General features: G+C 38.9%; 1 protein-coding gene across 1 annotated transcript; it reads right to left on the bottom strand.

Annotated features, from left to right (window-relative positions):
- Positions 1–615: 615 nt before the first annotated feature.
- On the bottom strand, positions 616–12,039 carry LOC124373123 (proton-coupled amino acid transporter 1-like). Its single transcript, XM_046831515.1, is given in 7 exon segments — positions 616–905; positions 2,662–2,821; positions 4,206–4,284; positions 8,689–8,828; positions 8,830–8,868; positions 11,198–11,472; positions 11,937–12,039. Coding segments are annotated over 7 exon segments (1,086 nt in total).
- Between the last annotated feature and the right edge of the window lie 1,212 nt (positions 12,040–13,251).

Below are 13,251 nucleotides of genomic sequence, written 5' to 3'. Positions count from 1 at the left end.
TAATGAAAAACTGAACCGACATACAATATGCTGGTTCCGCACAACACACATAAATTACAACCGACATAAAATATGCTGGTTTCCCACACTTCTAGGTTAAACTATTCAATTTCAAAAGTATAAGTAGCTCATACAATGAGAGATTCCTCAACATTAAAATACTTCATGAAAGTGCAATACATTTTTATAACTAGTAGTATATAAAAGTGCTGATTACAATAGTCAATCGTTAGTTCCTATTTCTATACGATAGATAATTAAAATGCTGTATTTCTAAGATCAACATTTTAATTTTTGGCATGAGATTATGCTGTAAAATTTCTAAGTAAGACAAATAATTGCTTAGTCTTCTAATAACCCAATTTATTAAAATAAGCTATACAAATTGACAATATTGAATCTGATTTTGTTTTCTTACTTATAATTTCTTTGGTTAATTAATTATTGAATCGCATAAAACATAACCTAAAAATACATTGAATGTGTTTTCCCTTGTTTACAACACAGGCGTCGTTGTTTTCTTATAACTACGATAAAATCAATAAGGCACTGTTTGTACTCTTGTCAACTTGCAGTGAAGACTGACCAGGTAGACAAAGTAAGTAGAGAATCTGACTAAGGGCTTTTGGCAGAACCGCTGTGGTCATGGGTCCTGTCACGTCCGGGGGAATAGAAGAATGCCCTGATGATGTCCCTCAGGCTGTAGAAAGTCCCCGTGCTGAAACCGACGACAGCGGAGGAGAAGAGAAACGCAGTCGAAGAGATATAGTTTGGGCCTGGCTGGTGTCCCCAGTGTAGTGCCAGGTCGCACAGAGGTGGGACAACCAGAGCCAAGGCTGTACTGCTCACAGAACCCAGCAAGGAGATGAACAATCCTAGCTTGGGCACCACTTCCGCTGCGACAACTGCAACATCACGTAATATAAATTTGAGGCTATACATGTGAGTCTACTGGTGTCCCCAGTGTAGTGCCAGGTCGCACAGAGGTGGGAACACCAGAGCCAAGGCTGTACTGCTCACAGAACCCAGCAAGGAGATGAACAATCCTAACTTGGGCACCACTTCCGCTGCGACAACTGCAACATCATCACGTAATATAAATTTGAGGCTATGCATGTGAGTCTAGCTGGTGTCAAGCGTCTAGTCCCCCAGGTGTAGTGCCAGGTCGCACAGAGGTGGGAACACCAGAGCCAAGGCTGTACTGCTCATAGAACCCAGCAAGGAGATGAACAATCCTAACTTGGGCACCACTTCCGCTGCGACAACTGCAACATCACGTAATATAAAATTTGAGGCTATGCATGTGAGTCTAGCTGGTGTCCTGGTGTCCCAGTGTAGTGCCAGGTCTCGCACAGAGGTGGGAACACCAGAGCCAAGGCTTGTACTGCTCACAGAACCCAGCAAGGAGATGAACAATCCCTAGCTTGGGCACCACTTCTGCTGCGACAACTGCAACATCACGTAAATATAAATTTGAGGCTATACAAAATACCATTAGGACTAAGAAAGGAAGTCCTAATGGACTAAAATTTACTAAATGTTACTAAATGTTAAATTTATTTCTTTAATTAGTTTAGTGACCATATGTAATCTTTTCCAAAAGAAATTAATAACGGTTAACACTTGGCAAAAATTGAAAGGTGGTGTTTTTTACGAACATGGAATTTAGTATCTAATAGTTAGTTAGGATGGATATATAAACTCCAAAAAATCACACTTGAAAAACATCTAAACAAAACTTATTATGAGTAGGAATAAAACTATCGTTACTCGCTATAACCATTTTGAGTATGTTTTCTGAACGGACATGTTACATATTCAGAAAATTGGGGAAGATCATAAATGAATACATAACGCTTTGGTTTGGACTTCACATTTACTCAGTTTAGACCGTGGGAGCCAATTATAAAACAATTTAAAATGTTTGAACACGTAAAGTCAAGTGAGAAATCAAATTAAAGAGACCTCCTTTCTCAGTCCTAATGGTATTTTGGAATTTAAAAATCCTATTTGTAGACACTGAAGTCCCATCATAATAGTATTATAAATATTCCTGAACCATTTAACTTTAAAATTAATCAAACTTAATATTACGTATTTTCGCAGGCATTTAAATATTTAATTTTAGAAAAGTCAATATGCGCAATGTAACTCTTTATAGCTTTAAAAAATACCAAAATAGTTCGAAAATTTAATGAAATTAAATACTATAAAAAATTTTAGAACAGATGTAAAATTAAGAGCAATTACCATTGCCAAACAAAATAAAGCATAACATTTTCTACATAGAACAAACATAGCTCACACAAAAATAAAACTATGCCCCAGTATTTTGAAAACATAATATTATAATGCATATTCGTAAGAGAATTATATTCTAATGGTTATCTTCATGAATATAAACACACTACTATATATTTAGATTTCTAATGTAACCCTAAATACGTAATTATCTGAGGCCAAATGTAGATGAAAGAAAAAATAATCACAATGATCACGAGAAGGTGCCGAAAAGATTACGCACTGTTGGCTACAAACATACCGGTTATGGCTTAAATTTTTGTTCCTGTACAAACTGTACTACTACAACTAATATTCATGAGTTTTAGTACACAATTTATTGCACTAAATCAACCATGACACAAGAATGTTTCTACTCACACGTGATAAGGGCCATGCCCAGCCTGATCCCACACTCAGCCAACACAGGGTGCTTAAAGGGCCCGTACTTTCGGTTGTAGTCGGGCCACACGAACGTAACAGCGACGTGAAACTGGAGGGCGTAGGAAAAGAGGAGCCCGATTGCGATCGTGAGCTGGAGCTACTTCAGAGAACCTGAAACAGTACCGAACATCCTGTTGTAGTCAGATCACACTAATGTGACCGCAACATGGAGTTGAAGGGTATGGGAATATAGCCCAAATTGCGATCGTGAGCTGGACCACATGAGAGAACCTGAAACAGTACCGAACATCCTGTTCTGTTGTAGTCAGATCACACTAATGTGACCGCAACATGGAGTTGAAGGGTATGGGAAATATAGCCCAATTGCGATCGTGAGCTGACCCACATGAGAGAACCTGAAACAGTACCGAACATCCTGTTGTAGTCCAGATCACACTAATGTGACCGCAACATGGAGTTGAAGGGCATGGGAATATATCCCAATTGCGATCGTGAGCTGGACCACATGAGAGAACCTGAAACAGTACCGAACATCCTGTTGTAGCCAGATCACACTAATGTGACCGCAACATGGAGTTTGAAGGTATGGGAATATATCCCAATTGTGATCGTGAGCTGGACCACATGAGAGAACCTGAAACAGTACCGAACATCCGAACATCCTGTTGTAGCCAGATCACACTAATGTGTGACCCGCAACATGGAATTGAAGGGTATGGGAATATAGCCCAATTGCGATCGTGAGCTGGACTACTTCAGAGAACCTGAAACAGTACCGAACATCCTGTTGTAGTCAGATCACACTAATGTGACCGCGACATGGAATTGAAGGGTATGGGAATATAGCCCAATTGCGATCGTGAGCTGGACCACATGAGAGAACCTGAAACAGTACCGAACATCCTGTTGTAGTCAGATCACACTAATGTGACCGCAACATGGAATTGAAGGGCATGGGAATATAGCCCAATTGTGATCGTGAGCTGGACCACATGAGAGAACCTGAAACAGTACCGAACATCCTGTTGTAGTCAGATCACACTAATGTGACCGCAACATGGAATTGAAGGGTATGGGAAATATAGCCCAATTGCGATCGTGAGCTGGACCACATGAGAGAACCTGAAACAGTACCGAACATCCTGTTGTAGTCAGATCACACTAATGTGACCGCAACATGGAATTGAAGGGTATGGGAAATATAGCCCAATTGTGATCGTGAGCTGGACCACATGAGAGAACCTGAAACAGTACCGAACATCCTGTTGTAGTCAGATCACACTAATGTGACCGCAACATGGAATTGAAGGGTATGGGAATATAGCCCAATTGCGATCGTGAGCTGGACCACATGAGAGAACCTGAAACAGTACCGAACATCCTGTTGTAGTCAGATCACACTAATGTGACCGCAACATGGAATTGAAGGGTATGGGAATATAGCCCAATTGCGATCGTGAGCTGGACCACATGAGAGAACCTGAAACAGTACCGAACATCCTGTTGTAGTCAGATCACACTAATGTGACCGCAACATGGAATTGAAGGGTATGGGAATATAGCCCAATTGCGATCGTGAGCTGGACTACTTCAGAGAACCTGAAACAGTACCGAACATCCTGTTGTAGTCAGATCACACTAATGTGACCGCGACATGGAATTGAAGGGTATGGGAATATAGCCCAATTGCGATCGTGAGCTGGACCACATGAGAGAACCTGAAAACAGTACCGAACATCCTGTTGTAGTCAGATCACACTAATGTGACCGCAACATGGAATTGAAGGGGTATGGGGAATATAGCCCAATTGTGATCGTGAGCTGGACCACATGAGAGAACCTGAAACAGTACCGAACATCCTGTTGTAGTCAGATCACACTAATGTGACCGCAACATGGAATTGAAGGGTATGGGAAATATAGCCCAATTGTGATCGTGAGCTGGACCACATGAGAGAACCTGAAACAGTACCGAACATCCTGTTGTAGTCAGATCACACTAATGTGACCGCAAACATGGAATTGAAGGGTATGGGAATATAGCCCAATTGTGATCGTGAGCTGGACCACATGAGAGAACCTGAAACAGTACCGAACATCCTGTTGTAGTCAGATCACACTAATGTGACCGCGACATGGAATTGAAGGGTATGGGAATATAGCCCAATTGCGATCGTGAGCTGGACCACATGAGAGAACCTGAAACAGTACCGAACATCCTGTTGTAGTCAGATCACACTAATGTGACCGCAACATGGAATTGAAGGGTATGGGAATATAGCCCAATTGCGATCGTGAGCTGGACCACATGAGAGAACCTGAAACAGTACCGAACATCCTGTTGTAGTCAGATCACACTAATGTGACCGCGACATGGAATTGAAGGGTATGGGAATATAGCCCAATTGCGATCGTGAGCTGGACCACTTCAGAGAACCTGAAACAGTACCGAACATCCTGTTGTAGTCAGATCACACTAATGTGACCGCGACATGGAATTGAAGGGTATGGGAATATAGCCCAATTGCGATCGTGAGCTGGACCACATGAGAGAACCTGAAACAGTACCGAACATCCTGTTGTAGTCAGATCACACTAATGTGACCGCGACATGGAATTGAAGGGTATGGGAATATAGCCCAATTGCGATCGTGAGCTGGACCACATGAGAGAACCTGAAACAGTACCGAAGATCCTGTTGTAGTCAGATCACACTAATGTGACCGCGACATGGAATTGAAGGGCATGGGAATATATCCCAATTGCGATCGTGAGCTGGACCACATGAGAGAACCTGAAACAGTACCGAACATCCTGTTGTAGTCAGATCACACTAATGTGACCGCAACATGGAATTAAAGGGTATGGGAATATAGCCGAATTGCGATCGTGAGCTGGACCACATGAGGGAACCTGAAACAGTACCGAACATCCTGTTGTAGTCCAGATCACACTAATGTGACCGCGACATGGAATTGAAGGGTATGGGAATATAGCCCATTGCGATCGTGAGCTGGACCACATGAGAGAACCTGAAACAGTACCGAACATCCTGTTGTAGTCAGATCACACTAATGTGACCGCGACATGGAATTAAAGGGTATGGGAATATAGCCGAATTGCGATCGTGAGCTGGACCACATGAGAGAACCTGAAACAGTACCGAACATCCTGTTGTAGTCAGATCACACTAATGTGACCGCAACATGGAATTGAAGGACATGGGAATATATCCCAATTGCGATCGTGAGCTGGACCACATGAGAGAACCTGAAACAGTACCGAACATCCTGTTGTAGTCAGATCACACTAATGTGACCGCAACATGGAATTGAAGGACATGGGAATATATCCCAATTGTGATCGTGAGCTGGACCACATGAGAGAACCTGAAACAGTAACTAACATCCTGTTGTAGCCAGATCACACTAATGTGACCGCAACATCGAATTGAAGGGTATGGGAATATAGCCCAATTGTGATCGTGAGCTGGACCACATGAGAGAACCTGAAACAGTACCGAACATTCTGTTGTAGCCAGATCACACTAATGTGCCCGCGACATGGAATTGAAGGGTATGGGAATATAGCCCAATTGCGATCGTGAGCTGGACCACATGAGAGAACCTGAAACAGTAACCGAACATCCTGTTGTAGCCAGATCACACTAATGTGGACCGCGACATGGAAATGAAGGGTATCGTAATATATCCCAATTGCGATCGTGAGACCTCTTCACGGAAACTAAAAACAGCATGACCTTGCTTTTTGAATAATATAGATCCTCCCTCAACTTACTGCAACGTATAGTGCAATTCTCACTGAAATACGGCTAATTGAAAAAGACAAAATGATCCATCTCACGAATTTGGTGGATTATAGCCTTGTTGGGACCTTATCAATTGAGTTTAGACTAGATTCTCTGGTTGATCAATAATATAAAACAATATAAACACGTATAAAAGGTTATAAAGAGCACAGAGGCCTTACTTTTTACTTGATATTCCAAGTGGTCAATGACCAGATAGTGGGACTAAGTTGCAATAAGTCAAATTTTATGAAGCAAAGTAGTTGTATCCCTCGCATAAATACCAAATGTTCGTAAAAGATTTCTCCAAATCCACGTAGAAAAAGTTTGAACGTATAAATATTAACCGGAGTTAGAGGAATTTTCTTACGAATAGTTAAAAAAAAGAACTATCCAACCAATCGACCTCAATGTGCAAAATTACTAAACTCCTTCGGTTCAACTCTCCCAATTAAATTTCAAGCCCCAAAAGGGTCAGTTTATATCCCAATACTATTCTTAGTCTATAGCAATAGTTTGTTTAATGGAAATGTATAGTATTCTGTAACACTTGTTTTACGGATGGCACTGCCCTTTGCTATTCCACTATAAGTTATAAAACAATGTGTGGTGTAATGCAAAAGGTTCTTGGCCAGTTTAAATTGTGGTTTGCGATAAATAACGTGGTATTGAGCGTAAAACAAAGTTTATGAATTTTTCTCTGGGAAATATAAAAACACATAGGATAAGAAATGTTTTTAATGCAAGCAATAGGCTACTTAATTTTTGGGACAAACCAATGTGTAGTCACACATACTGTTTAGATGTGAATACAAATTTGATTACAGATATTAAACCCAACTAACATCCCCATGCCTTTTCACAAATTAGAAGTATAGGCCTACACATGTTTTATACATTCACAGCTCTTACGCTCTATAAACCCATTACCTTTAGCTGTGTCCTCCTTCCAAACGTTGGGTACGTTAATACGTAGACTAAAATGACCGCTCTTAATTGTTGATGAAGAGTGGCTCATAAATTAATAACATCTGTATCTATTTTGTGTAAAAATCTTTGTGATGTGTGTGTGTGTGTGTGTGTGTGTGTGTGTGTGTGTGTGTGTGTGTGTGTGTGTATGCGTATATTTATATATATGTAAGTATGTATAACACTTTATATTATATAAATAATTTATTATTAACTTATTTTGGTAATGTAATGCAATATTATTTTTTTACTATGAAATACAATTTAATTCTATTTGAATTGTTTTAAATATTGACACGATTTATACTAATTGTGTACATTTCTCTAAAGAACGAGTTGCCACCCTCATCTACGTTTAATTAAAAAGTTGTGGCAAATTCAACACCGCTGTTAGCTTAGAGGAGCCAATCCATTTTACATGTATGTACTCTTGTGATATCATTTTGTGTTAGAAACTCACAATAAACGGATTGCAATGTTCTTTAGAAAGAAACATGTTTGATTCTTGATGTGATATGTAACGCATTTTATTTTAATTGGGTCGAACGTAAATCTAAAGTATCATTGCGGAAATTCAAGACTTTTAATTCTCATTTCCAATATATAAATTGAGATAGAATATTACTTATTCACTTTCCTTTCACTTCACCATACATGGAGAATATTACAACGTCCCTCATTTAGAACACGACCTGCCTTGGACCCACACATCTGCCACGTAGGCTACATTCTTATGGATCAATAAATATCTGTTAATATATGAAGTAGTCGTTTCTATTATATTCATTTTTTATTTTTCTTTGACAACTGAGTATCATTTTATTTGTTTGTTGAGTTAACAATGAGGATGTAATGGATTACATATTTGTCACCCATTTTATGAGGTGAAATTCGTCTCGTGTTTTCAGTGAGAATAGTATTCTTCCGTATGAGTAAATGAGAAATGAATCAATTCCATGCTCTGTCCAATAGAAGATAATCAAGCAATAAGGCATTTCATGATGGAAGTTGTATTAGCCCTCGGGTTAATTCACGTTATCCCCAATGCACTCTTCCTTATGTCTTAACAAAAATTCATTGTTTTGAGATTCGTTTGAAGTTCTCTCAGTAGAATTAGAAAAGTAATCTTTGCTGTCTTGAATTTCGATTGATACATATCTCTGCTGAGGGAGCTCAATATTAGGTTTATGATTTTTTCTAGCGAACTCTGTTCTCAGTCTACTTACAGGCTATTTTTAGGCAAGTTGAGAGTGAGGCTGCCAGCTACATCTTCCCCGTACTTGAGGTATCCAACGAACCCCACCCAGAGCAGGGCGCACCCCACGATAGTCATGCCTACGTTCAGCACTCCGAACCTGCTTCCAAAACTTGTCTGGATTCTTCATCTCACTCTGGAGTGGCAGGACCTGACGAAATGGAAACAGAATTAAATCATGTATTTGTTATTGTTACATAATAAATAAAATGCAGAAACAAACAAATTATTAGAATTTAGATAAGAGCCCAGGTAGCTGAATTATTGAAGTGACTACTTCATTTGGCGGGCTATGGAAGTATGTTTTGCTCGGAGGAAAGCTTTCGTACCGCGTCACGGTACGCTTGTTCGCTCTGTAGCCACTAGGAGCGGGACCATCGCGGCCATTTTGATGTCAGATTTTTCTAATATACGACATACGTTCATTAGCTATCCAGGCGTTCGAGTGAGAGTTACTGTCACTCCTTGTTGAAGTAAACTACTTCATTTGGCGGGCTATGGGAGTATGTTTTGCACGGAGGAAAAGCTTTCGTTCCGCGTCACGGCACGCTTGTTCGCTCTGTAGCCACTAGGAGCGGACTATCGCGGCAATTTTGATGTCAGATTTTTCTAATATACAGTAGCTATCCAGGTGTGCTAGTGAGAGGTTACTGTTGTCACTCCTTGTTGAAGTAACTCTTTTGGTGGGCTATGGATGTATATTTTGCACAAGATTACAAAATAGAAAGACAGCTTTATAGAAACGTAAACAAACCGTTATATACACACCCGATCTGAACTAAACAAAAGTTGACGTTAATGACAAATCTGTTAGGAGAGATTAAAAGGGAAATATAAATCACAATATCATACATCATTACATATTATAAGGCAATAACGAAATGCTTTAGTGGTGTTATACAATGATTTGTTTTCTATCTGTTCGATCAGTTTACTCATATTATTACTGACGTAATTGTTGTCCGAAATTTCGCGTCGTCCGGATTTGTCCCTGCTCGTGCAGACTTTCCTTGTTTATGTAATTGTTCAGGCTTGGTTACTAAAGTTCCCATGTAAAAGATGTAAACATTTACAAAATTAATTCTGTTACTCTACTATTAGTATGTTAACTACTCTGCTATGTTGACTTTAACGCACTAAAAAACTTCTAACGCCAAACAATTAATGTTGCATGAGACTCAAACATATTATGTTAAAACACGGATTTATATAAATCTACGAACTACTAATTTATTTATTAATGAATCAAAAGTAAAATTTATTAACGTACTGTATTATTTAATAGCAGTATATAAAGCTCATCAGATTCTAAGATTGAATTAAGCACGGTTAATATTAATTCCTATTCCAGTTCACTACTAGTATCGTCCTGACGAGATTTAAAAAAAGGTTAATAATAAATTGATTTCATGTTTTCTAGCTTACAAAGCTGTAATGTAATTTAATTCCGGAAGAAAATAAGTCGTTCTGTTGCTTATACTTATAACCTTTACTCAATTACATCGGGCCTCACCTTGCACACACTTAAAAAATAATAAATTATCTAAAACGAATTTGAATACATTTTTTTTCTTAAGAAACGTTAACCATTAATTGATTTTTTGTAAGATATATTAAATGCAACAATGTCAAAAGATAAAAATATAAGTACAACAAGATATGGAACAATAGGTGGCGTGTTTACAAGATACTTGGCAAGAGTTTGTTCTAGAATTTTTATTTTTTATTTCAGTTATTATAAACCCATAACTTTATTGTTAGAATATAAAGACAATGAAAATTAAAGAATTATTTTGGATATAAGATTGTAGTGTAAATGATACTAACCAATATATAGAAACTAACACAGGGTGTAACAAAAAGGATGGGCTGTTTATGTATTTTAAATTTCTTTGTGTGATTCTAAGCTAAAAATGAAGAATAATTTTTTTCAATTTCTAATTCGTTCAGCTGCCAGCCGCCATTTTGTATTTTTTTATTAAACATTATTATCTCTAAAAACTAGTAAAACTAAAGAAAACAAATTTGGCAGATAGGTTTGAATAGGTAAGAGGAAAAAATTGTGTTGCTTTCTTTAATATTAACAAAATGGCGCCTGTTAGACATTTTAAAAGTCAAATAACAAAAAAGTAGGCTATATTTATAAAAAATTTACTAGACACCAACTATTTTGGGACAATTTTTATTAAAACACTTAGAGTACGGTACTTGTTTCAACGGAATCTGTGAGCACGACCACTTTTTAAATACGCTTGCACAAGTCAGAAGCAGCAAACATTTTTTGAGAAAAAACACTTGATAATTTGAGTTTTTTATAGCAATAGACTATGGCATTCTGTACCTCTTGCTATACGTTATCTTCTAAACACACCGTGCTCCGCATTAAGGCACCAAACCACACGCTTCAATTAAAACGAACAAACAACAAGAGCTAAAGTCCCTATCCACTTTTCCCTGTATGGTTAAAACACAACACTCACCAATCCAATACCTTCAAAACAGTAGATTACGGTTCCGAAGAACAGCGGAATCGTTGAAATGCTGCCAACCGCATTCCTGGAGGTGACGGGAGGCAGGTCGTGCATAGAGATGTACATAGTGAGGCACACCCCCGCTCCCGTGAGGATGTTGGCCAGGACAGAGAATGGCACGAGGAACTTGAGGTTGCGGACCATTGCGGTAGACACCATCGGAATCAGTATTATAGCCATTAATATATGGACATCTACTAGATTATCCGTGCCGTTTTGAGAATCTGTAGTCAATGATGGACAAGAATCACATTATAAATAATTCACAAACCATTACACTACCAAGTAATACTTCTGATGAAACATGTAATATTGTACGCCACTTACGTAAAACCAGTATTTTATAGTTATAAGTTTGTAGGTTTTTGTTGATGTAGTCTACTGGAAGTAAATTATTATGTAACATACTAGCTGTTTCCTTCGGCTTCGCACGCTTTTCGTAAGCTTTGCCCGTGTATGTGCACTTGTGGTTTCAAGTGAAATATTTTTACAACGCCGATGTAGAGTTTGCCTTGTTGCTACGGGCAAGAAAAGCTGTGTATGTTTATAGCCATTGTACACGTGCATGTACTTTATCATAAAGTGGTCTAACACTCAAGATTTAAATTCAACCAGAAATGTATCTTAAAGGCAAATATACATCATAACTTAGCGCATTCGAATATTGTTTAGCTATATAATTACGTACCTGTCTCGTAATTGCAGTTTATATTGTGCAGGCGCTTTGAAACTATTATAATTTGCAGCGCCGCCGCGCCGCCTGGTGCAAAGTACACCAATGGGCATAGCATGCATATAAATCTTCTCCGTGATAAAATACATATACATACAAATTTTTAATAACGATATTTAATAATTGTAATATTTTTAAGTACGCCGTCTAAGTACGCCTTAAAGCGCTAATTTAAATTACTGTCAAACGCTAAGACATTTTTTTTTTTAATTTCCCAATGCTAATTTTTTGTTTCATATTCCTTGGTATTACCTTTAATAAGAAAAAATACATATAAACATGTAATATTACATGTTTTTTGGAGAATTTTATACGCACGAAAATGTTTGAAATTTTGAATAAACTGCATTGCAGGATAATGTACATAGGAACACTATTTGAAGATTACATTACATTTATACAGGTTATTTATAATGAGTAAATTGTAACTGAAGTTTCTGTATAATTAGTACATAAAAATAAATAAGTTCAGTATAAGATTTTGAAATGTAATAATATGAAATTCAACACAAACTTATTTATACGATAGCCTACAAGGGAAATGAAACAAATATTGTACTTAAAAATAAACCTTATTTATTTAGGATAAATAAACTGGACTTGTATGGTGAAACTGGTATAAAATACAAAACAAATATTTGAAAAAAAAAATTACACGTAATATACCAAAAATGCGCTCAAACTACGTTGTTCGTAGTTTGGTAAAAAAATTATACAAACTAAAACACTATTAGAATAACAACGGACTGATTCAAAACACTTTTTTTTAACAATATAACCAACATACGACCAACACAAACGTAGTTAAACAGCTGAATGAAACGAACGCGTCTGTAGGCGTAACAACCGCTGCTCGACCCAGCAACATCATTCCAACCCGGGACGGGAGATCAGGGCCCGGTGAAGTCCGGTTTTTACTGGAGCCCTGTAACGCGATGTGCCAGGTGAGCCCGCCCCGGTCAGCCGACCGGGCCGCGGGATCCCAGCACCGCACTGCTGCTCAGGCCAGCGTACTTATTCCACCCGGGACTTGTCAGGGCCCGGGTGAAGTCCGGTTTTTTACCGGAGTCCTGTCACGCGATGTGCCAGGTGAGCCCGCCCCAGTCAGCCGACCGGGCCGCGGGATCCCAGCACCGCACTGCTGCTCAGGCCAGCATTCCACCCGGGACTTGTCAGGGCCCGGGTGAAGTCCGGACTACCCCGGAAAGCTGCCAGGGTGGCGGCGACTAAGTGCCAGGGGAACCTGCGCCGGTCTGAGGCCCAAAAAGGC

This window comes from Homalodisca vitripennis, unplaced genomic scaffold (assembly GCF_021130785.1).
Source record: "Homalodisca vitripennis isolate AUS2020 unplaced genomic scaffold, UT_GWSS_2.1 ScUCBcl_4882;HRSCAF=11314, whole genome shotgun sequence".
NCBI classification, from domain to species: Eukaryota; Metazoa; Arthropoda; class Insecta; order Hemiptera; family Cicadellidae; genus Homalodisca; species Homalodisca vitripennis.
Note: the sequence above shows the minus strand (reverse complement) of the source record. Positions and strands in the feature narration are given on the sequence as shown.